The following is a 27,536-nucleotide window of genomic DNA, read 5'->3' as shown; positions in this document are numbered from 1 at the left end:
ATGCTGCTGTGTGAAAAACAGACCGTGAAAGGCCAAGAATGAGAGCTGAAAGAATAGATAGGCTATTATGGCAGTCTGACATGACATACTGGTTGGTCCAGGGTATGAGTGGAGAAAATGAAGAGACAGATTTGGAATCTGTTACTCCATAGAACTGACACGACAATATAGCTTTTCTAATGGAGCTGATTTGGGAAGTGAGGGAAAGAGGAGAATTGAGATGCCTACATAGAGGTTTCAAGTGAGCATACTATAAAAGATATAACTTTATTTTATTAACTTTTTGTTTTTAATTTCAATAATATATGAAAATCCAGACATGCAATAAGGTACAACAAGTGATATCAATTTAGAAGTCACAAACACACAGGAACTTCAGAGAAGCCAAGAAAGTATATCTGATGGAATTGTTAAAAAAAAAAAAAAAAAGTGCTAATATATCAATGGTAATCTTGGTAAGACCAGTTTTAAGACCACAAAGTGGTGGGGACTGAAGACAACATGAAGTGAGGAAAAGGTGGCAGCATCTTTTGAAAAGTCACATTTAAAGTTGTTTTCGTCCTTTACACTAGGAGTGAGTTAATTTTTGAGTTTTTTTTTTTTTTAAATTATGAAAGTTCACTGACATGCTTGCCCAAAGATGCGATTTAGACATGTAAGTAATCAATCAGACTTGGAATTCTCTTGACAATACCACATAAGTTCTATAAAGTTCTCATTTTCTTTGCTATTAGTACATACAACAAAATTCTCCACATTCAAAGATTACACTGATGCAAATACTAAATAAATGCAAAAGCAAGACAAGAAGTACCAACAAAAAGCTCAATAATTTCCATATTACTGCAGGTCATAATATAATTTATGAAAGACTAAAAAATCTACCTCTGTGATAAATAATGAAAAGCTGTTCTCCATGTCCTGACATTGACACCACAGGTCCAGGAAGGCTGAAGACCTCTTTTTGAACACCTCCAATAGTAAATAATCGAAGGAGCAAGGCACTAGTGGCAGCAGCAGCCCATCCCTGACCCAGACATATGGCTTCAATATCCTCATTCTGAGGCATGTCTACTATCCACTCTTTGCTTGAATCCCAAGAACTAAAGTGCAGGCAGTGAAGCTTGCTAAAAAATAAAAAAAATAAAAAAAGAGAGACAACCCAACTTTTATGAGATGTTTTACATATACAACTAATCATGAAACCCAATAACAAAAGTTTATTTTTCTAGTATATACTTCAGTATAAAAACTGTTTTCAGAAAATAATTATGAAATATCCTGAAAATGAATTATACTAAAACTATTAAATCATATTTTTAAGAATATTCAAAGATACAGGAAAATGCTCTACAATATAATGTTAATTAACTAAAAAGGCAAGCTAAAACCATTAAATGTGATTCTATGTTGCAAATGTAAAAAAAAAAAAAAAACACAACTAAGATTTTTTTTTATATTGATTTTTTAGTTGTAGTTGGACACAATACCCTCATTTATTTTTTATTTATTTATATGTGGTACTGAGGATCGAACTCAGGGCCCTGCACGTGCCAGGCAAGTGCTCTACCGCTGAGCCACAACCCCAGGCCCACAACTAAGATTTTTAAAGATAGGAAGTATGAAAATATTAAACAACAGTTCTCTTACTGAAAAAAGTAACCAAAAGAGAAAAAAGAAAAATTATTACACATAGTAGAATCAGAGACTACCACCAATTACTGCCAAAAATTTCATGTTTCAGTTTTTTTTCCTTTGAGCATACATATAAATGTAAGTTCTTCTTTTTTTTTTTTTAAAAAAAGGGAGAGAGAGAGAGAGAGAAGAGAGAGAATTTTAATATTTATTTTTTAGTTCTTGACAGACACAACATCTTTGTTTGTATGTGGTGCTGAGGATTGAACCTGGGCCACACGCATGCCAGGCAAGCGCGCTACCGCTTGAGCCACATTCCCAGCCCAAATGTAAGTTATTCTTTAAGCTTCAGAATACAGATACCATAGGTATTTGGAATCACAAACAGCAGTGACATTCTGAACAGTAATTTTAATATCTAATCTTATAAAAAAGGTAACATTGTATAGGTCTGTGAAATATATTTAAGGAGAACAAAAAGGATATCTAAAATCAAAACTGCACATGGAAATATATGTTCTAATTATGCAAGATATTCTGTGTTGGAGTCACTTACTCAACAATATTTTTGTATTATTGTGGTTGTTCTTGTGGTGCTAGGGATCAAATCCAGGACCTTGTGCATGCTAGCCAAGTGTTCTACCACTGAGCTATATCTCAGGCCTGCGATTTTTTGAATAACCTGATTTAACTCAGTAATAAATGAAGTATTGAATTGATTTTATAATGTGTAAATTAGCACACTAATCAAAATGTTAAATGACCTAATATAGCATTCACTGGATTTTAATTAATGTATTCAGTTCCATGAGGATCTCATTAAAATGCAGATTCTGATTCAGAGGGTCTGGGTGAGATCTGAGATTCTGGGTTTTCAACAAATTCCAGGTGACCCACAATGCTAGGTTGTGAGCTATACTTTGAGCACAATAAGCAATTATGTATCATTAGAATAATTTAATTTCAAATCACCTAGGAGAAGTAAAATCCATCCATCAAGTATATCAAGAGTATCAATATAAGAGATCAAGAAAGACTAATCTGGCTATAATATTAAAAAAAAGAGAAAGAAAAAAACATTTTTCCTTAAAAATGAGAAAACCTCAAAAACATAGCTGCATCTAAGGCCTTATCATGATTTTTTCCTAGCTACCTATGTATTAACTACTATCAAAACATGTAAAGTCCAAAATATATTAAAAACAGCAAATTAATGAACAGTACTTTTGTTTTTCCTTATTCATAATTTTTTTTCCCCAAGGAGTAGATTTCAAATCTAATCCATAGCAACCACAAAAGAAAAGAAGCCGGGCTTGGTAGTGCCCGCCTATAATCCCAGCAACTCTGGAGGCTGAGGCAGGAAGATCTCGTGTTCAAGGCCAGCCCCAGCAACTCAGTGAGACCCTATCTCTAAATAAAATACAAAATAGGGCTCGGAATGTGGCTCAGTGGTTGAGTGCCCCTGAGTTCAATCCCTGGTACCAAAAAAAAAAAAAAAAAAGAAAAGAAAGAAAGAAAGAAAGAAAAACAAAACAAAACAAAAAACATGTAAATAGTTGTAGTAGTAGTTACACATTTGTCAAACCATCAAATCATATACCTAAAATAGGAACACTTACTGTACGTAAATTACACTTCAACAAGGTAAATTTTAAAAGGAGGGTTCATACTGATAGATACTTTCATTTTCTAAAAATTCTGTACTTTTTTTCCCTAACGAATATATGTTACCCTTATAACACTAACAACGTAAAAATTAATACCATCTTTCTTAAGCTACAAATTTTGTCGTGTCATTTTGTTTGATATGTAGTTAAGAGAATGTAATTCGGAGATAATTAGAGCAAAATCAGACACATGTTCTGAGGTATTATGTGTAAACCAGTACTTGTACCAAATGCTTTTATCTGAAATTTCATACTATAAAAGATATAACTTTATTTTATTAACTTTTTGTTTTTAATTTCAATAATATATCTAGCAGCTCACCAGTGCCAAATTCTTCCTAATAATCTTGAATTTACCTTGCTAGTTCATCAGTGCTTTCACATGCCAACAAAATAGCTTCATGGGATAGATCTGCTACTGTATAATTCAAAGCATTTGACAAGTGTGTTGCATGGTGTATTGAGGTATCGTGGAACTCCACATCTATGGCATTGTCATGTTCATCATTATAGCAGCGAATAATTCCAATCGAGTTCCACACCTACAAATATGTAAGATAAAATACAAGTCTGAGGAAAACTGAAAATTAAAAAATCAGTAGGCTACAGGAGTATGAATTAACAATACTGTAACTCAATCTGTATCAAGGTTTAAGTTATAGAAGCTATCACATCTTATGTAACTCTAGTTTCAGGTAGCAGTAGCAGTATCAGAACTATAATTACTAATTATTCTTTTCTTCCTGAATTATAAGCATATTTATCAACAAGTTGAGTATTTAATGTTTAAAAATAAATTACATGACTTTTTAAAAACCTCAAAAGAAACATTTCAAAACTTTAATTTATTTATGCTATGTATACTAACAAGAATTTGTTTTTTTTCTGTTCCAACTAACTGGTTTACATTATAGGATAAATAATATATTTTAAGGCAACATAAATTGACAGCATTTGGAAACTAATCTTCCACTCATGTCACTACAGGCTCACACTATGCCCTAGTATTTCTAATAAAATTATCGCCAATACTTAATTTAATTATATAGTCATTTTGAATATACCTATGTATTTATAACTATAAATATAGCTATATATACTTAACTAAATAATTATACATAAAGTATTGACACTAGTAAGAAAAGATGTTACTTGATGATTACTGATGGCAGCAGTTTTGTGAATATTAAACATCAATATTTTTATTTACAAAAAAAATTATACCAGGTCTTTATCTTTCAAAAAGACAGTAGGTAAAATTCCTCAGAGAATAAAACCTCAAATATCCCACCAGCAATGTATAAGAGTACCCTTTTCCCCACATCCTCGCCAGCACTTGTTATTGTTTGACTTCATAATGGCTGCCAATCTTACTGGAGTGAGATGGTATCTTAGGGTGGTTTTGATTTGCATTTCTCTGACTGCTAGAGATGGTGAGCATTTTTTCATGTACTTGTTGATTGATTGTATGTCCTCCTCTGAGAAGTGTCTGTTCAGGTCTTTGGCCCATTTGTTGATTGGGTTATTTGTTTTCTTATTGTTTAATTTTTTGAGTTCTTTGTATACTCTGGATATTAGGGCTCTATCTGAAGTGTGAGGAGTAAAAATTTGTTCCCATGATGTAGGCTCCCTATTTACCTCTCTTATTGTTTCTCTTGCTGAGAAAAAACTTTTTAGTTTAAGTAAGTCCCATTTGTTGATTCTTGTTTTTAACTCTTGTGCTATAGGTGTCCTATTAAGGAATTTGGAGCCTGACCCCACAATATGTAGATCGGAGCCAACCTTTTCATCTATCAGACGCATAGTCTCTGATTTGATATCAAGGTCCTTGATCCATTTTGAGTTAACTTTTGTGCATGGCGAGAGGAGGGGATTCAGTTTCATTTTATTGCATATGGATTTCCAGTTTTCCCAACACCATTTGTTGAAGATGCTATCCTTCCTCCATTGCATGCTTTTAGCCCCTTTATCAAATATAAGATAGTTGTAATTTTGTGGATTGGTTTCTGTGTCCTCTATTCTATACCTTTGGTCCACCCGCCTGTTTTGGTACCAGTACCATGCTGTTTTTGTTACTATTGCTTTGTAGTACAGTATGAAATCTGGTATCGCTACACCTCCTGATTCACACTTCCTGCTTAGAATTGCTTTTGCTATTTTGGGTCTTTTATTTTTCCATATGAATTTCATGATTGCTTTATCTATTTCTACAAGAAATGCCGTTGGGATTTTGATTGGCATTGCATTGAACCTATAGAGAACTTTTGGTAATATTGCCATTTTGATGATGTTAGTTCTGCCTATCCATGAACAGGGTATATTTTTCCATCTTCTGAGATCTTCTTCTATTTCTCTCTTTAGGGTTCTGTAGTTTTCATTGTATAAATCTTTCACCTCTTTTGTTAGGTTGATTCCCAAGTATTTTATTTTTTTTGAGGATATTGTGAATGGGGTAGATGTCCTCATTTCCAGTTCAGAAGATTTGTCGCTGATATACAGGAATGCCTTTGATTTATGCGTGTTGATTTTATATCCAGCCACTTTGCTTAATTCATTTATTAGCTCTAGTAGTTTCTTTGTAGACCCTTTTGTGTCTTCTAGGTATAGGATCATATCATCCGCAAATAGTGATAATTTAAGTTCTTCTTTTCCTATTTTTATGCCTTTAATTTCTTTCGTCTGTCTAATTGCTCTGGCCAGTGTTTCGAGAACTATATTGAATAGAAGTGGTGAGAGAGGGCATCCCTGTCTTGTTCCAGATTTTAGAGGGAATGCCTTCAGTTTTTTTCCATTTAGAATGATGCTAGCCTGAGGCTTAGCATATATAGCTTTTATAATTTTGAGGTAAGTTCCTGTTATCCCTAGTTTTTCTAATGTTTTGAACATAAAGGGATGCTGTACTTTGTCGAATGCTTTTTCTGCGTCCACCGAGATGATCATATGGTTCTTATCTTTAAGTCGATTGATGTGGTGAATAACGTTTATTGATTTCCGTATATTGAACCAGCCTTGCATCCCAGGGATGAATCCTACTTGATCATGGTGCACAATCTTTTTGATATGTTTTTGTATACGATTTGCCAGAATTTTATTGAGGATTTTTGCATCTAAATTCATTAGGGATATTGGTCTGTAGTTTTCTTTCTTTGAGGTGTCCTTCTCTGGTTTGGGAATCAGGGTGATATTGGCCTCATAGAATGAATTTGGGAGTTCTCCCTCTTTTTCTATCTCCTGAAATAGATTATGGAGTATTGGTAATAGTTCCTCTTTAAAGGTTTTGTAAAACTCTGCTGTATATCCATCCGGTCCTGGGTTTTTCTTGGTTGGTAGTCTTTTGATGGCTTCTTCTATTTCCTCCCTTGATATTGATCTGTTTAGGTTGTTTATATCTTCCTGATTCAATCTGGGTAGTTCATACATTGCTGGTGGGACTGCAAAATGGTGAGGCCAATATGGAAAGCAGTATGGAGATTCCTGGGAAAGCTGGGAATGGAACCACCATTTGACCCAGCTATTGCCCTTCTCGGACTAAGAGCGTACTACAGGGATACTGCCACATCGATGTTCATAGCAGCACAATTCACAATAGCTAGACTGTGGAACCAACCCCGATGCCCCTCAATAGATGAATGGATAAAAAAAATGTGGCATTTATACACAATGGAGTACTACGCAGCACTAAGAAATGACAAAATCATGGAATTTGCAGGGAAATGGATGGCACTAGAGCAGATTATGCTAAGTGAAGCTAGCCAATCCCTAAAAAACAAATGCCAAATGTCTTCTTTGATATAATGAGAGCAACCAAGAACAGAGCAGGGAGGAAGAGCAGGAGGAAAAGATTAACATTAAGCAGAGTCATGAAGTGGGAGGGAAAGGGAGAGAAAAGGGAAATTGCTTGGAAATGGAAGGAGACCCTCATTGTTATACAAAATTACATATAAGAGTTTGTGAGGGGAATGGGAAAAAAATAAGGAGAGAAATGAATTACAGTAGATGGGGTAGAGAGAGAAGATGGGAGGGGAGGGGAGGGGGGATAGTAGAGGATAGGAAAGGTAGCAGAATACAAAAGTTACTATTATGGTATTATGTAAAAATGTGGATGTGTAACCGATGTGATTCTGAAATCTTTGTAATGTTTTGAATAACCAATAATAAAAAATAAATAAATAAATCGATATAAAAAAAAAAGAAAAGAAAATGTGGTATATATACACAATGGAATATTACTCAGCATTCAAAGAGAATAAAATAATGGAATTTGCAGGTAAAAAAAAAAAAAAAAAAACCTCAAATATCCAATAAACAGGATACTAAACATCTTAAGCTCTCAAACTTGAAGCAAAAAATAATAGTTCATCAATTCAAAAATATATATTTAATGCCTACTGTGCAATATCTGGTTTTAAATGCTATCAGTTTAAAAAAACAGGGCTGGGGGTATAGTGCAGTGGAGAGCACTTACCCACCATGCTAGAGGATCTGTGTCCAATCCCCCACCACCACACACACACACAGAAACAAAAACCAGAAAAATCTCTATCCTTGCAGAGCTTACATTCCAGGAAAGTAGGGTGAGGAAAAGGGGCAGATTCCCCATCTCCATTAGTACTTATCACTCTCTAATACATTACTAGGAGTCACCATCTAAAAATATCTTCTAACTAGTAGTTTGGAATCAGAATAATCTTCTACATAATAAATACATGAAAAACAAGGTTTGGACATCCAGCCAGGAAGTATTTCAAGATATACAGTCATATTTATTTAGGTTCATTATGTCATTTTGCAAAACAGAATTTTTTAACATAATTTTCAATAATGTTGAAATAAGAGTAAAACTGAGTTAATCATAAAATAAATCAACCACAAAATTATAATCAACCAAAGTGTTCCAATCCATTTAATCAAGGTTTTGAAAAAAATGTTTTTTTAAAATCCAACACAATAAATTATCATTATAAAAAATGCTGAGAAATTATTTTAAAAGTTAAGTGTAGATCCAAGGCTTACCATGAATCTGTGAGTGAGATGTAAGGGTGTAGAGCCTGACTGGAATGGCTTTTGCTGGGGAGTTGGAATGGGCCCATCATAAAATGGCCTTTGGGATGTTACAAGTGGTAGATTGTGAATGCTACCTGTCTGATCTTCCTCCTCCTCTTTGAGAAGACCAGTTTTTAGCATTGTAACATCTGCAATACAAAGAATATAATGAAAAGAATCATAAATACCAATAACCTTGGAAAAGAAAAGCATTATGGAATCTAATAACCTTTCTATTCATACTTAATGAAAACTGACACATTTGCCTCTCTCACTATTGAAGAGATGTAGAGATGATGCAAAAATACTGTTGGGATAAGACTGCTGGTGCCTTAGTGTAAATCAAGACAGTGATACCAAAATATGTTAGTAGTTACTGCATTATTAACTACCACTCACAGTAATAAAACACTAATTTTATTAAATATTGATCCTTTCAGTTTGTTTTAAAAAACAAAAAAGTTCTGGCACAACAATGGTTAATGTGCATAAAAGAAGTATGATGGTTGCCTTAAAGTTTTTTTGAAACTATTTAATGTTTAAAAATAAATGATAAACATCAGCTAACATACGGTTATGCAGACATGGATATGTGGCAAACATTTTCTTGGAAAGAATGAAGTGAGACTGTCATTTAAGAAAAATAACTGACAGAATTTGTTGCCAGTGATTAAAACTGAGAAAATCAAAATATTGGAAAACTTGTATTTGCTACTATAAGCTTGACAACTTCCTAATATTTAAAAACTTCTGATGAGGATTGGGGATATATATAGCTCATTGGTAAAATGCTTGCCTAGCATGCATGAGGCCCTAAGTAGTCCCCAGTACTACAAAACACAAACAAAAACTTCTGATGGGCTGGGGATATGGCTCAAGCAGTAGCGCGCTCGCCTGGCATGCGTGCGGCCTGGGTTCGATCCTCAGCACCACATACAGACAAAGATGTTGTGTCTGCCAAGAATTAAAAAATAAATATTAAAATTAAAAAAAAAGAGAGATTGGTTATGATAGTAACAAATATATTTTATTTATTTATTTGTTTATTTTTTGGTGCCAGGGATTGAACTCAGGGGCACTCAGCCACTGAGCCACATCCCCAGTCCTAATTTGGATTTTTTAAAATTTAGAGACAGGTTTCACTGAGTTGCTTTTCCTCAGACTGGCTTTGAACTTGGGATCCTCCTGCCTCAGCCTCTCTAGCCTCTGGGATTACAGGTGTGCACCACATGCCCAGCTATATAATTTTCAATGTGCCAATGAGAAGATCTATAAACCTCAGTGAACCATTATTTTCCAAATTACAAAGCATGTGTTAAAAGTTAAATATGGTTTAAAAAACAAACAAATCATTCAAAGTTCAAGTTAAACTAATGATTTTATTTTTTTAATATTTATTTTTAAATATTTATTTTTTAGTTATAGGTGAACAATATTCGTATGTGGTGCTGGAGATCAAACCTAGTGCCTCATGCATGGTAAGCGAGCACTCTACCTCTGAGCCACAGCCCCAACCCTAACTAATGGATTTTAATAATAACAGAGCTGAAAATCAGTTCACCGAAGCTTCCAGATTCCACACTGAAAATAATCTTTAAGACTATCATGTAGGCTGGGGATGGAGCTCAGTGGTAGAGCACATGCGTATCACATGAGGTTCTGGGTCTGATCTACAGCACTACAAATAAATAAATCCCACACACACAGACACACACAAACAGTATCAAAAACTATCTATAACTCTTTCAACGGGCTATTAAAATACTTCTCCCTTCACGTATTACATCTTTTGAGTGAGGTAAAATTTTCTTCATCCCACATACTTCAAGTACAAGCAATACATGGCAATAAATTTAGTCCAGGAGCAGATGAGAGAATCTCTCTTCTACGTTAGATACCACAAAGATTGTGATGCCACCATTCTTTCTCTATTTTTTTAATTAACAAAAATTTCTTCACATGGGGGGCTGGGGATGTAGTACCTGCTTGGTACAACGCTTGCCTTGCATGCACAAAGCCCTGGGTTCAATCCCTAGCTTTGTCTCCCCACCATTCCCCCCCCCCCCCAACACACAGGGCACAGTGGCACATGCCTATAATCCCAATGACTCAGGAAACTGAGGCAGGAGGATCATGAGTTCAAAGCCAGCCTCAGCAACTTCATGAGATCCTATGTCTAAAAAAAAATATGGGGATATGGCTCAGTAGGAAAGTGCACTTGGGTTCAATCCCTGGTACCCGCCCCACATGTTCACACTTAATAAATTTATTAATGCTATTTTAAAATTTGTTTTTATGTCCAATATGGTAAATAAAAATAGACATAACCCCCATTAACAAATGTTCTTTAGAGATCTTCAAGATTTTTTTAGATTGTAAAGTGCTCCTGAGACCAAAACTAATAAAGACTGCTATTTATAAATATTATATGACTTAAATGCAGGAAAATTCGCCACTGTACATTGGCATTTTACAAGTTATGTTTAAATGTATTATTTTAGTATATAAGTTGTTGCAACAGGCACTTTATTTGAAGGTGTTAAATTATAATCTCAATTTATTTAACAGACATAATAGTATTTAGTTTAGCTACTTGAATTAGCTTAGTAGTTTGCATCTTTCAAAAAACTTATTTATCTAAGTTGTGGAATTTATGAGCACAAAGTTTCATACTATCTTCAAAATCTTATTTGGTTGTATTTTATACTTTTAATGAACCTCAATTTGAACAAGTCATATTTTGAGACTGGAGATATAGCTCAGTAGTAGAGCAATTACCTAGCATGCATGAAGCTCTCAGATCAATCCTCAGCCACACACACACACACACACACACACACACACACACGCGCGCGCGCGCGCGCTAGCCATATTTTAAGTGCTCAACAGCCACATATGGCTAGCATCTACCATAGTGGATAGTATAAGACTATAGGTACTATTTACGGTAATTATTCCTTGTTCATTTCTTATAATTTGTGTCTTCTCTTTCTTGATCAGTCATGATATACAGTTTTCTATTTTATTGACTGTTTCAAAGAAGTAGGTTTTAGTTTCAGTAATTTTATGGTTTTTCTGGTCTCAGTTTCACTGGATTCTGCTCATTATTTCCTCCCTTCCTCTTTGGGATTTAATTTCTTCTTTTTCTAGTTCACTAAAGCAGAGGATTAGATCACTGATTTGAAACACTTTTTTTAACATAAGGATTTGTTGCCCTACATTCCACAAATTTACTTTATTGGCTTTAATAAAAAACTGAAAAATTAAACAAGGTAGATTATCACATGCACAAATCAAACTCATACCAACTGAATTTTCATCATCTTCTAGAACATGACTTCGTTGTCTAGCATGACTGGAAGCCAGCATGAGGTCATCATCATCGTCATCATTTATAGCCCCTCTTGAAAAAGAGGGCGTCTCAACTGCATTATCATTTAGAAAATCACCAGCATTACTTGTATTATCACCATCAAAAAGATCGTTGTAATCCTCTTCCACTCTGCTAGATACCTTGAATAAATTAATATAAATTAGAATGCATTAGTGAATTATTTGGGGAAAATTACTCAAAAGGCATTTTTTTTTTTTTTTTTTTTTTTTTAGTGCTGGGGATTGAACCCAGAGCCTCATTCACCCTAGGCAAGTGCTCTACCACTGAACTATATCCCCAGACCCCAAAGGCAATCTTCCAATATGTACTTATAAACCATGGTAACTAAGCAAATGCCTGAAATATAAGCATATTATACTCCTTAGATAAGATATATTTGCTTTAAACAACCTCAAGTAAAGTGGTAAAATTAAAGAAAAACAAAGGAGGCAAAGATATTCAACATATTTAATCATATTTCCTAGAATTATGAACATACCATTGCAGGAGTTGGATGCCACCGTATACAAGTTTTTACATCACTTTACACAAAGTAAAATAACAAGCAGATTCGTGGCAAGAGTTTACAAGTTACTCCTACAGGATAAAAGAAACTGCACAAGTACTTCTAAATATATGTAAGCATATAATTTGATGAGTAATTAATAACTAAATGTTATATTTAATCATTCCAGCTACAGTCTTAAAAGTTTATGTACTAAAGTTGGCCAAAAACGTTTTTAAAAATTTTTCTTATTGGAAATTGAGGGTTGTGCCTTATATTTATGATGAAGGCTATAAAATATTAACAGGTGTTGTGACAGAAATATGTGAAGAGTGAAAGCAAAAAGGAGAGAGTGGCAAATTCTAGATAGCAGGATTTAAACATTTTATAAGAGGTAACCTTGGAATTAAAAATTTTTTTAATTAATATTTTATTTTTATTAATGTTATACATGCTTATGTACTAGTCAGTTTTATAGTTTAATAAATAATATCCTAGTATTATTTTAAATTTTTAATCATATATAATAGATCCTATTAATTTCCTTCTACAGAAAATGAAGATTTGGGGCCTTTTACAACCACCAAGTTCATTCATGTACATTATTTTCTATCCTAATCCTCCCAATACAGATAGGTTCTCATCTTCATGTAATCGATGCACAGTATTTACATTATTAAAATCATGCAAGTGAATAGAAGGAAGACTAATAAAGTATGGGAAGGAAATCAGAGGGAGAACAGGAAAAAAAGAGGATATGATGGGGATTAAAATAAAGAAAACTATATTTTTATGACTATGTCAAAATGAACTCCACTATTATGTATAACTACAATGGACGAATAAAAACTAAATAAATTTTTAAAAATTATATAAATGCTATTCATGGCTGAATAATAATAGCCAATTCTTACAAAGTGTTCTAGATACTCTTCTAACCTACATTTCATTTCATCCTCATAATAACGCTAAAAGGTAGGCACTATTCCTATCTTCCTATTAGAGATGTAATATATTAGGATTGCTTTTCCTTTTTTTTACAACTTGTTGTCTTCCCTATAATTAAGAATCTCTTGCCAGGCGCAGTGGTACACACCTGTAATCCCAGAAACTTGGGAGATTGAGGCAGGAGGATTGCGAGTTCAAAGCCAGTCTCAGCAAAATCAAGATGCTAAGCATCTTTTGAGACCCTGTGTCTAAATAAATAACAAAATAGGGCTGGGGATGTGGCTCAGTGGCTGAGTGCCCCTGAGTTCAATTCCCCATTACCTGCTTCCCCAAAATCCCTTGTCTCTTTCGGTATTTTTTTCTCATTTTTTGTGTACAGATTTTTTTGGAACAGATTTCCAAAGAAGATTCTTCCAATCTCCTGCCTGAAAAGCATAAGACTGGCTGACAATATTTTGAGAGTCAATTAGAAGTGATCAGGGAATTTCGGCATTCAAGTACCTACACTTTGATTTAAGTCTGTGTTTTCAGTACAGTATTCCTCCCTTCATCCAATGCTGCTCAACTGTACTCAGTATTCCTGAACCAAGGAACTTCTCTGTTACTTTTTCCAAAGAACAAACACATCTCTAACATTCTGCCAGAATATATGTGGGGAGGGCAATTACCCAGCTGTGCACAATGATATTGAGGCTGAAAGGATCTTTTTGCTTATTAAATTAACCCTATTGTCAGTCCCACTTTTAGAAGTCCCTATTGCTACCAAGATATGCCAGGGGATTTAGTCAGGCACTCCAAAAGTTTTACTCAGTTTCTACCCATTGAGGTCTTAGAATTGAACTTTTTGAGGACCTAAAGGTAGTTTCTTCCGAGATCAGACGAGATTGGATGCGTTCACGGTGGTATGGCAGTAGACATAAAGGTAGTTTCTAATCATCCTTCTATCTTATAGTTTCCCAAATTCTGTTTAACTGGTTTTTTTTGTTTGTTTGTTTTTTGTTTTTTAAACCTCAAGAGATTATTCATTTCAAAAGCATTCTTTTCACACAGGTCAAGAACTTTGTATGTTCTGGCTATACTAAATACACTCACCTACCTCGTAGATCAAGACATCACCTCCTTCAACTCAGTATGGACCAAAAGAGTGACCAGAACACAACATTCTATAAACAAATAGCAGTCAGGGGTACAAGATGTATTTCAGCAACCATCTACCAAGAAGTGGAAAACTACCTAGGGTCCAACTACTTATTCCAACTGTGGGACACAAGGGAAAGTTTCAGCATCTGGTTCTTGATTTTCTTGTACCATTATTTAAATGGTCTCTGTATCTAGCCTATTGTACTTACTGCTATACATGTGTTATTGGGTGGCCCAGTCTTAAAAGGTGCTTTGTGAAGTTTGGACTCATACTAAGAAACCCACAGAAAAGCACTATCCATGTAGGATTAGAAATTTCCTACTCAAGACTATTTCAGAGAAATCTGCTAAGGCTTCCTATATATACTTGGGACTGTTCAAAGTGTCTTTTCTATCCTTTTAGCTTGGGTCAGATTGTGGTCATATATGTGCAAAAAAATGCACTCCTTCTACCTTAGGGTTAAGAGTAGTATACCAGGAAATTTAAGCTAACAATTTTGTATAATTTGAAACTAAATTACTATTTTATTACCAAAGTCAAAATTTTATATTCCCATTCTACATTATTTCTAATTATAATTGACATAGAAATGACAAGACAAGTTTGCTTATTTTTTAATGTTTTGCATTTCTGGTTGGAGTCAACTTTTCTAAATGAAAATACTTTTTGATCCATTTATGTGTGTGCGTCAAGAAATTAGGGAAACACACATCAGAATTTTTAGCAAAATACTAGATAATAAAATATGAAAGCTGAAAAAATTTTTCTTTATTGTAGTTTTAATGAGGGCTTCAGGAGAAGTGGAGATAAATGGATGCATTTAGTCTGCAACTAACTGGAGGTCTAAATTAAGACTTGAAATATGAAAAGGTATATTTGTCACATGGGGTGAATAATGAATAAAGGCAAGGAAATATAAAACAAGGTGGCTTATTTAAAGCACTGTAGCAAAGCTATATGACTAAGCAGAAGAGTTGTAGAGGGAACTGTAACAGCTTAGGCTAATTCAGAGCAGAAAAAGTTTACAAACCAAAATGAGACCTGTTACAACTATTAACTCTTAAGTTTTAGCTATAAAACATTTACCTAACAATCCTTAGAATACAGGATACTAAAATAGTATTTAACAAAGAAAATTCCTTGGGAAGACATACAGAGGGAAACAATTTCTAATACATTTGGAAAACATTAGGTTACACAAGTTGAAATGGTTACATAAGCTTAATTATTATTAAACACTAATAATAATATTATTACTGAGCATCTAAGTTAGTAACATGAATGGTACTTTTATAATAAAGTAAGATAATTTGTGATGTCTTCCAAAGCTCCAAAAACACTTTGAAGAAACTGTTTGACCATATTACTTATTACCTTCCTGCTTGACATCTTTCCACTGGAGTCACATACATTTTCCAGGAGTCCAAGGTTTCCCTCTGCATCAGTATAAGATATTTGACCACAAGTAGGATGCCAGGCCAGGCCACAGATTGCATAACCTTTCTCATGTTTCACCCTAAAAACAAATAAAGCGGGCTCTTAAAAACTGTCAAGAAAACAAACTATACAGTTAATTTTAATTGGAAAGGGTGAAATGACTTTTTACAATCTAAAAGCTATTATCTTCATTCTCGTTAATAATTATAACTTTAAAATGTTTCAAAATAAAACAAAATATAGAAATGAATAAAAGCAATATGTACTGAATCATACCTTTCCATGCAGTGTTTGGTTTCCACATTCCAAACTATAATCAAACCATTAATACTACCTGCAGCTAAGTATTGCCCACAGGGAGACCAGGTTACTATATTGAGAGTCTATAAAAAAAAAGAGTTAATAAATAAATAACAATTGTATATAACTTGAAACTAAATTATTACTTTATTACCAAATTTAAATAAATTTTTATATTCCTATTCAACATTATTTCTAATTTGACATAGGAATGACAATACCAAGTTTGCGTTTTTTTGGTGGGGGAACACCGTGGATTAAACTCAGGGGCACTCAGCCACTATATAGAGACAGGGTCTCAGTGAGTTGCTTAGCACCTCACCATTGCCGAGGCTAGCTTTGAACTTGAGATCCTCCTATCTCATCCTCCAGAGCCACTGGGATTACAGATGTGCTCCACAGCGCCCAGCTTCAAGTTTGTTTATTTTCAAACTTTCTTTTTCAATAATATTCAACTATTGCTAGCAGGTATTACTTTGTTTATCATGAGCAAGCTATACTGCAACAATTTTAAAAGTAAAATCTAAAAAATTATTACATTAAAAAAAAAATACCAAGTATCTTCTTAGCATTCACTATCAAGATAAGGAAACTAGTAACTGAAGTGAATCTTATAAGCCATTGCTGACCTATTGGGGCCTATGCTTCCTTCATTGCAAAATATTTGTATGCATGCTTGTGTGTTCGTAAGAGAGAGAGAGAGAGAGAATATAGATCAATAACCTTCCTTGCTCGAAAATTTCAGAGACTATGATCACAAGTCTCAATGAAACTCACTTAACAATAAAAGCCAATCAATGATAATTCAAGAATAACTTGTTATAATTCTCTGCTAGCATTAAATTTAACTTCTTATAAATTAAAAGATTTTCTTATCAAATCTCACAAAGGATAAAGGTAAGATAAGACCTATATATATCCAGTTATTGATAGAATGAAAAAAAGTTCAGGGGATAGAAGGTAGACATAGACACAGCAGACTGTAGCTGTTCTTCACTTCCAATATTTAACTGCTACTGTATTTTGTGAAGTTTTCATTAAAAACTCTCTGTAGCCTACTAGAGTGTCAATTACAAAACCTACCTGAGATATGAAACTGTCTGAAAGATCAAATTCATTATTCCAAGTGTCTCTTCTATATAATTTTACAGATTTTTCCACAGGAACTGCCAATAACTATTAGGAAAGATAATTTTAACAAAAGTTTGTATTAAATTCAACGTGGGGGGGGGGGGAAGGCATATAATTCATCCAGATAAATTTATAAGGTGTATAAGCAAATTTATTCAATCCCCAGTACCAGGGGTAAAGTTCATGGGACACAAATGGGTATGCTGAAAGTCTCCCTCCTGTCCCTAAATTCTATTTCTATACCTCAATGGCAATTAAGCATAGATTACACAAGAATGTGTACATATATTTAAGTATATATATAAATATTTAAATATATACACACTCCCACTCTTTTTAGTTAGTAAACAGTAGCATCATACATATACCTATTATTCTACAGCTTGTTGTGTTTTACTTAATATATCTTAAAGATTATTCCATTGAAGGACATAAAGATATACCTCATTCTAATAATTAGAGAAACTCACTTTCAGAACTACCATAATTGATTTTACCAATTCTTGTAAATAAACATTCAGAATGTTTCCAATCTTCTATTACTAACAACATTTGGTGCAACATTTTTTTTAATATGTACTTTTAGTGCATGCTATGAACATGCTCATAATATATGCACTTAGAATTGTTAAGTCATCTATTCTGATAAAAACTACTGAATCTTCTTCCACACTGTATCCAATTAAATTTTTCATTTTTGACCATCTCTGATAAATAAAAATAATGTAACCCATTATTTTAATTAGTACTTCTGCTAGTATTAAAGGCTGCATATATTTTTAACTTTAAAACCTATCTGTGGGCTGGGGTTGTGGCTCAGAGGTAGAGCATTTGCCTCACATGTGTGAGGCACTGGAATCGATTCTCAGCACATGTAAATAAATAAATAAAATAAAGGTCCATCAACAACTTAAAAAAAAAAAAAAAAGAACCTATCTGTATGGGGTTGGGAGTGTAGCTCAGTGGTACAGTGCTTGCCTAGCCAACCTGAGGTCCTGGGTTCAATCCCTAGTACCCATCTTTACTAATCACTAAATTCTCACATATAACTTTTGTCTATTTCTGTTTAATAGGTATGTGACTACTCATGAGTCAATAATGAACTTCTAATTCTCATAGTATGTTTTAATATCTCATTGGTTTAGAAGCTTTCATCACTTTTCTTTTCAATGATTTACTTTCCACATGGACTTGAAAATAAACTGTCTTATCCTGCCAAACACCTGACTGATATTTTATGTTTGAATGCTGTCAAAATTATGAATTAATTTAGGGAGGAACTAACATCTTTAGGTATATAAAAAATTCCCTTCTAAGAATAGGATTTGTTTTCTCTGCTCTTAAAAGCATGTTGAAGTTTTCTTTACATACATCTTTCACATTTCATGGTATTTTAACCTGGCTACTGTTTGTATAAAAGACAGTTATTGGTTTTTATATTAATTATGCTTCCAGTTACCTTACTGAATTTTCCTTCTTCTTCCTCTTTCTTTTTTTCCCACCAGTGCTGACGACTGAACCCAGGGCTCCTTGTACACACCAGAGAAGTGCTCTACCACTGAATTGTCCCTGGCCTCTGAATCTTATTATTAGAAAGTTTTCACTCTCAGTTGATTTTTCTTGGGATTTCTCATACACAAGCGTCTCATTTTAAAAAAACAAACATTGTCTTTCTTTCTTTCAAACTTCTCTTAACATTTTGTTCTCTGTGTCAGTATCTCCAAAACATTAAATACTACCAATAAGAGTGGACATAACAACACTGTTTCTATAGTTCTTCCATTAAACAGAACGTAAAGAAAAATATGCAATTAATTCAGGCAAAACATATACTTCAAAAACAAGCTCCAAAAAATTTAAATGTTTCTTAAAGTATTTCAATATTTTTTGACATATGGCTCAAAAATCTACAATCTAAATGAAACAGTTGAAATTTAAAAAATTATTCTTACATTGAAAGTTGACAAGGATCAAAAGAAATGATTCAAAAACTCAAAAATAAGAGTAATTTACCTTCCCATTTTTTGGCTGCCAAGCAAGTCTGCAGATGGATTTTGCATTTATCATATCGTTGCATTTTTGTAGGAGTGGCCAACTAATAGCACATGTCTGAGTTTAGAAAAAAGAAAATTTATTTCCCCTTATGCAAATTTCCCCAAAATATATGCAGAACTGAGTATAATTAATAGGTGGCTTCTTCAAATTGATATATAAAAAACAAAGCAACTTAATGAACTTTAATTCAATAATAATGCCTCATTAACTTATACTGGTTTAAGTTCTTCAGAGGTATAAAGAGTACAAATTTTAAATTAGTATTTTCTATGTCTCATGAGTAAATAACATACTGAATGAATAAACACACATACACATACCCTCAGTATGCTAAAATCTTAATGTGTCTCAAAGAATAAATAAAATTTGAAATGTCTACCCTAAAATATCAAGATGTTAAAGTCAGACCAATGGGAAGAAACTAAGACATACCTATTGGGAATATTTTTCCCATTAGCCATGTTATTTCTAGGAATGTCAAGTCCACTTTGATTGTCTAAGGAAAACTTAACTGTTCCTTCTGCCAATCTGGAAAGCGTTTTTCATAAGGCCTTTAAAGCCTTTATCAGGCTAAGTTGGAATAAGTTGTACATGTGACTCTTCAAATCAAGTATAGCCCATGCATTATTTATTTTTCTCTCCCCAACTTCTAATACTAGGCGCAACACATGGTATTATCTATAAAAATATGATGATTAAATCTTTTTTATTTACAAAGCTTTAAAGTGAAATATAAACTGTAATTCCCCTTGTGATTGACAACAAAAACAATAAGTCTTTAACATATATATTAGAATTTTTTTAGAATATTTACATTAGAATATTACATTAGAATATTCTGAAACTTGATCACAAAAACAATACTTAATGCTACTTAAAGAAACAACTACAGGAGCTGGGGTTGTGGTAGAACACTTGCCTAGCCCATGAGAGGCACTGGGTTCAATCCTCGGCACCACATAAAAATAAACAAACAAATAAATTAATAAAGGTACTGTGTCCATTAAAAAAGAAAGAAAGAAACAACTACAGTCGAGTTGGGTTGTGGCTCAGTGGTAGGGCACTTGCCTAGCATGTGTGAGGCACTGGGTTTGAATCTCAGCACCACATATTAAGTAAATAAATTAAATAAAAAGTCCATAGGCAACCAAAAGAAAATTTTTTAAAAAAGAAAGAACTACAGTTGGCTGTGGTGGTACATGCCTCTAATCCAGCAACTTAAGAGGCTGTAAATTTGAGGTCTCAACAACTTAGCATGACCCTGCCTCAAAACAAAAAATAAAAAGGGTTGGGGCAGGAGACAAACAATAGAGAAAAATAACTACTAATTTGGCCCAACAATACAATATGTAATACCCACATTATAGAAATGGTCCAAAAGTTTTAAATTCAAATTGATGAGTTTACCTGATCTGAAATTTCCCAAACTCTGACAGATCCATCACAACTAGCTGATGCCTGCAAGGATAAACAAGATTTCTTGTTGTAGCCAGAATATTACATGAAACTGATTCAACTCATTCACTCAAATGACTTTTTTGCCAACTGGGTGAAATTTTCCACTAATTTTAAACACATTCAAGAAAGCCACAAAAAGAGAGGAAGGAAAATTAATTACCAAGAAGACACCCTTAGGGTCAAAAGAAAGACTTAAGACAGGGGCATCATGTCCTCGAAATGTCTTCTGTTGGCTGCTATCCATCACATCCACAATTTTGATGAGAAAATCACTATACACAATAGAATAATGCACATGAGTAAATGCCAATACAAACCCTCTCCTAAAAGCTATACTCAAATATTTCAAAATCACAAGAGTGAATGCTGTATTTTCTGTATTGCAACTTGCAAAATTTGACAGCCAAATATAATTTACCTTTTAGTTTTGCTCTATAAAGATATCAAGATTTGGGGCTGGGGATGTGGCTCAAGCAGTAGTGCGCTCGCCTGGCATGCGCGGGGCGCTAGGTTTGATCCTCAGCACAACATAAAAATAAAAAATAAAGATGTTGTGTCCACCGAAAACTAAAAAATAAATATTAAAAATTTCTCTCTCTCTCAAAAAAAAAAAATCAAGATTTCCCATTATGTTAAAATACAAACACTTCCTAAATGGCTCCTTTGTTACATCCTAAGTTTTCATTATTTGCTAATAACAGCCATGCAATTTAGAAGGTACGATACCTTTACTAAATCTCACAAGTGTAACAATTACATGTTTTCCCTATGACAAATAAACTTCAAGAGAGCTACAGAATTCTGGTTGCACAGTCCCATTGATACCTAAAATAATTTTTTAAAATTTGTTTCAAGCTATCTCCTTTCTCCAGTCTTTTGCACCATTTACTCAATAGGCTATCTGCAAAGCAATATATGTCAATTCACAAAATACTACAAGTTTGTCTTCAAAAACCTCCACTAAATAGAAGACTTGCATATAAAAGTAAAATAACAATAAAAAACAATAAGCTAACAGGGTCCTGGAAATATTAGCCTAAAACAAATGAGGCTTTTCTTCTAACATTATTTCCTTTCTCTGATGTCAAAGAGTCTTACCTTGATCCAGCAGCAATTTTAGTGCCATCCTCATTAAAGACCACATGATTTGCATTTGTAGTGAAGCGAGTCAATATACCATCTGGAACTCCTTCAGGAAATGTGTGAACTTGAACAGTATTATTAGAAACTGCAGTGACCAATTTTCCATTCTGAAAGAAAAATAAAGGTAAGAAACACTGACATAACAAATTCAAATCAGTTGGGAATGTCTTCATAGATAAAAATCCTGTGAAAGGCAAAAACTTAATAATTATAGTTTACATCAAGAGAAAAATTACCACTCAATGTTCAACTTCCCTGAAATGTATATTAGTAAATTTTGTATTCTGTAAGAAACATTTCAGTAGTATTTTTATGGACCCCAAATGTCATAAAAATGAAGGAGACTCCAGAACTTTTTGGAAAATACACAATTTCAATGAGGAAAGAGCACATCAGAAGGCACAGCCACAATGGCCACTATAGAGGTGCCCTATGTTTCCATAATAAATTCATTGTATCTTTCTGGAGTGGGATAAAATCTAAATGCTGAATCCATGGGAGAGATTAGAATGATGTGTCTACAAGTCAGAGAACACCAAGGACTATCACAATCTTTGGAACAGAAGACAAGCATGGAATGGATACTCCCTTGGAGCCTGGGAAGAACCAAGCCTACTGACATGACACCTTGATTTCAGTCATCTTGCTTCCTGAACTGTTGGGCAATAATGTCCTAATGTTTTAAGACAGTAAGTTTGTGGCAATTTGTTACAACGCACTACAAACTAATACAAAAGTTCTTACTTTTTTCTTCCTTACAGTCTTTTTCATACACAAAAGCAACACATGCTTACTATAGGAGAAAAAAATATGAAGGTGAAATGAGGAAAGAACGAGTTTCCTTACTCTTTTAAAGTAATTGCCACTAACATCCTGGTGTTTTTAGTATTTTTCTATACTCATGAAAATACAGTAATAATAATATATGTGTGTGTATATGTGTGCATATACATATAATTTTAGCAAACAACACTATACTATAGAATGTTCTGCAACTTTCTCATTTTCAATTTCTAGCAAAATCTTTTTCAGATGAGGGCATATAAAACTATATCTTTTCTTTTTTTAGTGGTTGCACTATATTCCATTGTATAGCTTTATTAAATGTATTAACCAACTTCTTGATTAATAGAAACATCAATTTTTTTATCTGTTGCTATTTTGAAAGTTGATATTTCAAAAATAACAAGTGTTTTTTACTAATCTTTGTCCACATAAACTAGAAAGTATATATTTTCCTAGAAAACTAATCAGAAATGACCGTGAATATTTTAATTTTAATATATAGTATCAATTTAAGTATTCTAATTTTGATAAAGTGTATCAATTTCTCTTTTTAAAAAGTGTCTTATTGCCAGCTCCCTGGCTCATGACTGTAATCCCAGTAGCTAGGGAGATTTAGGCAGGAGGATTGCAAATTCAAAGCCAGGTTTGGCAACCTGAGCAACTCAGTGAGGTCCTGTCTCAAAATAAAAAATAAACCTATAATCCCAGCGGCTTGAGAGGCTGAGGAAAGAGGATTGCAAGTTCAAAGCCAGCCTCAGCAACTCAGTGAGGCCCTAAACAATTTAGTGAAACCCTGTCCCTAAATAAAACATGAAAAAGGGCCCAATGGTTAAGTGCCCCTGAGTTCAATTCCCAATACCAAACAAACCAACTAACTGGCTGGGGGGTTGAGTACCCAAGGGTTCAATCTCCAGTACCCCCCCACAAAAAAAAGCCAGTCCTGATGGCACATACCTGTAATCCCAATGACTCAGGATACTGAGACAGCATCAACCCAAGTTCAACATCAGCCTTTCAGCAACTTAATGAAAACCTGTTTGTATGGGGATACAAAGAGGGCATGGGAGGTACCAGGGATTGTAGCTCAGGGGTAAAGCACTCCCAGATTCTATCACCTTTAAAAGTACTGCAAAAATTTTTAAAATTGAACAATTAAAGTGTTTTACTTATATTTCCAGAAACTAAATATAGTCATACTTTTTTAAGCCTTCACTGTTACTGGGGATTAGCAATATATTTTATCCTTGCCAATTTTTTCTTTTTTTTTTTTTTTTTTGGCACCAGATATTGAATCCAGAGGGACTTAAACACTAAGCCTCATCCCTAACACTTTTTATTTTAGTTTTTTATTTGGAGATATGGCCTCACTAAGTTTCTGAGACTGGCTTTGAGCTTGTGATACTGCTGCCTCAGCCTCCCAAATTGCTGGGATTACAGGCATGCACCACCATGCCCGGCTTCCTTGCTGATCTTATAGGGGGGAAAAAACCTGACTGTTTAATTTGCACTTCTTTGCTTATTAGTGACAGCTCATATTTAATGTACATTGGTCATTTATATTTATTCTTATGGAATGTATCTTCTACTATATATGACCTATTAAAAAGAATATATAAAATGTTTTAAGACCATCTCCTCTACTTTAATGAGCCTGAGTTTGGAAAGATATTTTTCTTTTACTCAAACACAATACACCCAAATTAAAATTCATCACAATAAAAATTTCAGTGGTTTTCAGATTCTTAATTTTCTGAAAACATGTCTTCACTCTCTTAGTAATCTATATCACATTCTCTTATTTATCTCACACAAGACATTGGAAACGTGAAATGTGCATATATTGAAAGTTAGTGAAACATTACTATTTTCTTTAATAACTTCTTAAGTTATCTGAGTTAGTGAGTGTCTGAATCCATTTTGTGCTGCTATAACAATATCACAGACTGGTAATTTATAATGAACAGAAATTTACTGGCTCATAATTTTGGAAGCTGAGAAGTCCAAAATCAAGAGATTTGCATCTAGTCAAATTATATTATTACACTGTGTGCATGTATGAACATGTAACAAATCCCATCATTATGTACAACCATAGTGCACTCATAAAAAATGTGGAAGAAAAAAAGATTTGCATTCAGTGAGTGCCTTCTTGATGTGTCATCCCATGACAGAAGAGCAAAGAGAGAGCAAGTAAGAGGACCCAACTCACCCTTTTAAAATTAACTCAGTTCTGCAATGACAAATTTACTCTCACAGTAATAGCATTGAAGTATTCATGAGGGCAGAGTCCTTGTGTCCTAATCATCTTTCATTAGGCCCCACAACCAACTAATGTGGTGTTGGGGAGTAAGTTTGAGACATAAGCTTTCTGAGGGACAATCAAATCATAGCAGTAAGCCAAAAATCCCATTGATGTTCCTCTCAAATAATAAAAGGGAACACTTTAACTTTTCTTAAAAGTGCAATTCTCTTGTAAATATCTTAATTTGTTCATCATTAATACACATTAATCACCTTCAAAAAACCATTCCCGTTTTACCCTTAAAATTTTGGGGCAATTTGTGGCATTATTATGCATCTTTAAACATAACTTCATAAGAGAAAAAAACAAAAAGGTTCATCAGAGAAAAAAACAAAAAGGTTCACCTACATTTAAAACGTCTATAAAAAAGATTTTCACTCAAGTAGAACTATCACATGCCAGTATCATTCACATCAGTTGATGTGACTGTTTACTACCTTCAAAGCACATGAATATGCCTTTTCTCCAACATTAATGGACTTAGGATCATCATCATCCAAGTCTTCCCAAATTCTCACATCACCATCACTTCCACAAGTCACAATACAACTGTAAAGGAAACACATAGTAAAAAGTCACCCAGTTTCAGGCATATTGGTTTTCTTTTAATGGTACCTTTCTTTGGGATGTAAATAAAATTAAGGTATTAGCCAATATTTTTCCCCCATTTTATACAAACAAACCTCAATAACAAACATTGATGACTTCCCATTCTATAAAAGGAAGGTGAGTTTAATATTCTCCACAGTTCTTCCTTGGCATAAAAATTATTCCTTTTGCCATAACATAAAAAAAAAAAAAAAAAAAAGATGAGTGTACAATCTCTGCAACAACAGGGACCATTTATCTTGCTCATTATTGAATCTCCAGCACCAAGAAGTCTCTGACACAAAGAAACTTTAATAATAAATGTTTACTGAATGAATAAATGGATTAATATATGAGTTGTTATCCAAAGGTGATTATCCCAATGGCTACCTGTATCTTGTTTTTTGTCTGTCTTTGCAGTGCTGGAAATGGAATTTGGGGTTTTACACATGCTAGGCAAGCACTACACAGCTGAAGTACACCCCTGCCTCATAAGTCATTTTAAACCTCTAATCTTTCCAGTGCTTTTATTTTTCCAATGTATGTCCTACCTGGACATACCAAAAGTAAACAAAATTAAAGTATATATAATTTTGATTATAAAATTAATATGGCAAAAAAGAAGCCATTTAAAGAACTGCAAATTTCAGAAGATGAATTCCTACAGAAGAAAAATGGTGTTGAGGAGTCTAATGTCACGTGATTTAGGCAAGTAATAAATTTTCTGTTCTTTTTCCCAGAGAGAGAGACAGAGAAGTGGCAATTATATTGGGAAGTCAAAAGGACAAGTAGGTTACCCAAAAGGGAGTGCTCCTGTATATCCTGTCTGCCCCTTATTTTTTACTCAATGAAACAACCTGGAAAACACTCCACATATGCAAAAATCTTAACTTTCAATGGTGTAGACAGATCAAAGTTGTAACTAATCAAATGATGGACATTCAGGCTATTTCTGAACTTCATTTCTTAACAATATTCCTGTATTGAATAGCTCTGGGAATCTATTTTATATTCTTGCAAATGTACATTCAATGTTCAGTCCTGCAAGAAATATTGCTTTATCAATGGCTATTTTTTTTTCATAATTTCAAATAATAAAGCCCAATTCACTGGAAAAAAAAGGACAAGTAGGTTGGGCATGGCGGCACACGCCTGTAAATCTGGCAGCTCAAGAGGCTGAGGCAGGAGGGTCATGAGTTCAAAGCCAGCCTCAGCAACTTGGTGAGGCCCCAAGCAACTTAATGAGACTCCCTCTAAAAAAATAAAAAATAAAAAGGGCTCAGAATGTGACTAGTAGTTAAGCGCCCCTGGGTTCAATCCCCAGTACCAAAAAAAAAAAAAAAAAAAAAAAGGGGAGGATGTAAACCAAAAAAAAAAGTGCGGACTACTGAATTTGGCAAGCTAGCAATATCAAGTGATCTGACAAAATTCATGTGAGATGCTGAGAAAATGAAAATATGGGCAAGAATACGGGATAGCATCTTTCCAACTCCTTTGGAAATAAGATTTTAATTTTTCTCATGGACTAAAAAGTAAAGTCCTGATATTTACACCTAAAAACGTTCTTTTTCTCCAAGAAGCTTACCTTCCAGTATCATCAAAACAGACGTCTGTGTGTCCTTCTGTATGTCCATATCTCATCGGCTTCTGTGTTGCAGGCATGTTTTCTTTTCCCTACCCGAAAATGTCTTATAAAGATGGTCTATTTTCAAGGCGAGGAAAGCGGGGAGTGGGAGGGGAAAAGAAAGGTTAGTCTCCTCCCGAGCACGCTCTCCACAGCCCCGATTCCTCCAAGCGACGCAAGTGGGTGCAGCAGAAGATCTGTCACACAACAAGCCGGGAAGGGGACACGCTTCTCCGCTGGTGCTAGCAAGGCGAGCAAGGACTCACTGTGGCGATGGAGGCTCCGCGCCTGAACCGAGAAAACCCAGCGCCCGCGCAGACGGCTTCCCGCGCTCCGGCACGCTCCGCACGCTGCGCCTGCGCGGCCCGCCCACGCCCAGCGCAGGTCTCCACCGAGGTCG

At 34.2% G+C, this 27,536-nt stretch overlaps 1 protein-coding gene across 1 annotated transcript in view; it reads right to left on the bottom strand.

Moving 5' to 3' along the window:
* Wdhd1 (WD repeat and HMG-box DNA binding protein 1) overlaps positions 1 to 27,461 on the bottom strand; it is a 57,830-nt gene extending 30,369 nt beyond the window's left edge. The window contains exons 1-13 of the mRNA XM_076848369.1: positions 27,098 to 27,461; positions 25,362 to 25,473; positions 21,792 to 21,943; positions 20,854 to 20,965; positions 20,643 to 20,693; positions 19,194 to 19,289; positions 17,133 to 17,225; positions 16,026 to 16,132; positions 15,687 to 15,828; positions 11,651 to 11,858; positions 8,316 to 8,494; positions 3,660 to 3,844; positions 886 to 1,127 (exon numbers count right to left, since the gene is read on the bottom strand). Of these exons, the coding sequence (XP_076704484.1) occupies positions 886 to 1,127; positions 3,660 to 3,844; positions 8,316 to 8,494; positions 11,651 to 11,858; positions 15,687 to 15,828; positions 16,026 to 16,132; positions 17,133 to 17,225; positions 19,194 to 19,289; positions 20,643 to 20,693; positions 20,854 to 20,965; positions 21,792 to 21,943; positions 25,362 to 25,473; positions 27,098 to 27,174 (1,756 nt within the window). The 5' untranslated portion in view covers positions 27,175 to 27,461. The remainder of the gene's footprint in view (positions 1 to 885; positions 1,128 to 3,659; positions 3,845 to 8,315; positions 8,495 to 11,650; positions 11,859 to 15,686; positions 15,829 to 16,025; positions 16,133 to 17,132; positions 17,226 to 19,193; positions 19,290 to 20,642; positions 20,694 to 20,853; positions 20,966 to 21,791; positions 21,944 to 25,361; positions 25,474 to 27,097) is intronic.
* Between the last annotated feature and the right edge of the window lie 75 nt (positions 27,462 to 27,536).

The sequence above is a fragment of the Callospermophilus lateralis genome, chromosome 3 (genome assembly GCF_048772815.1).
Source record: "Callospermophilus lateralis isolate mCalLat2 chromosome 3, mCalLat2.hap1, whole genome shotgun sequence".
In the NCBI taxonomy this organism is placed as follows: Eukaryota; Metazoa; Chordata; class Mammalia; order Rodentia; family Sciuridae; genus Callospermophilus; species Callospermophilus lateralis.
Note: the sequence above shows the minus strand (reverse complement) of the source record. Positions and strands in the feature narration are given on the sequence as shown.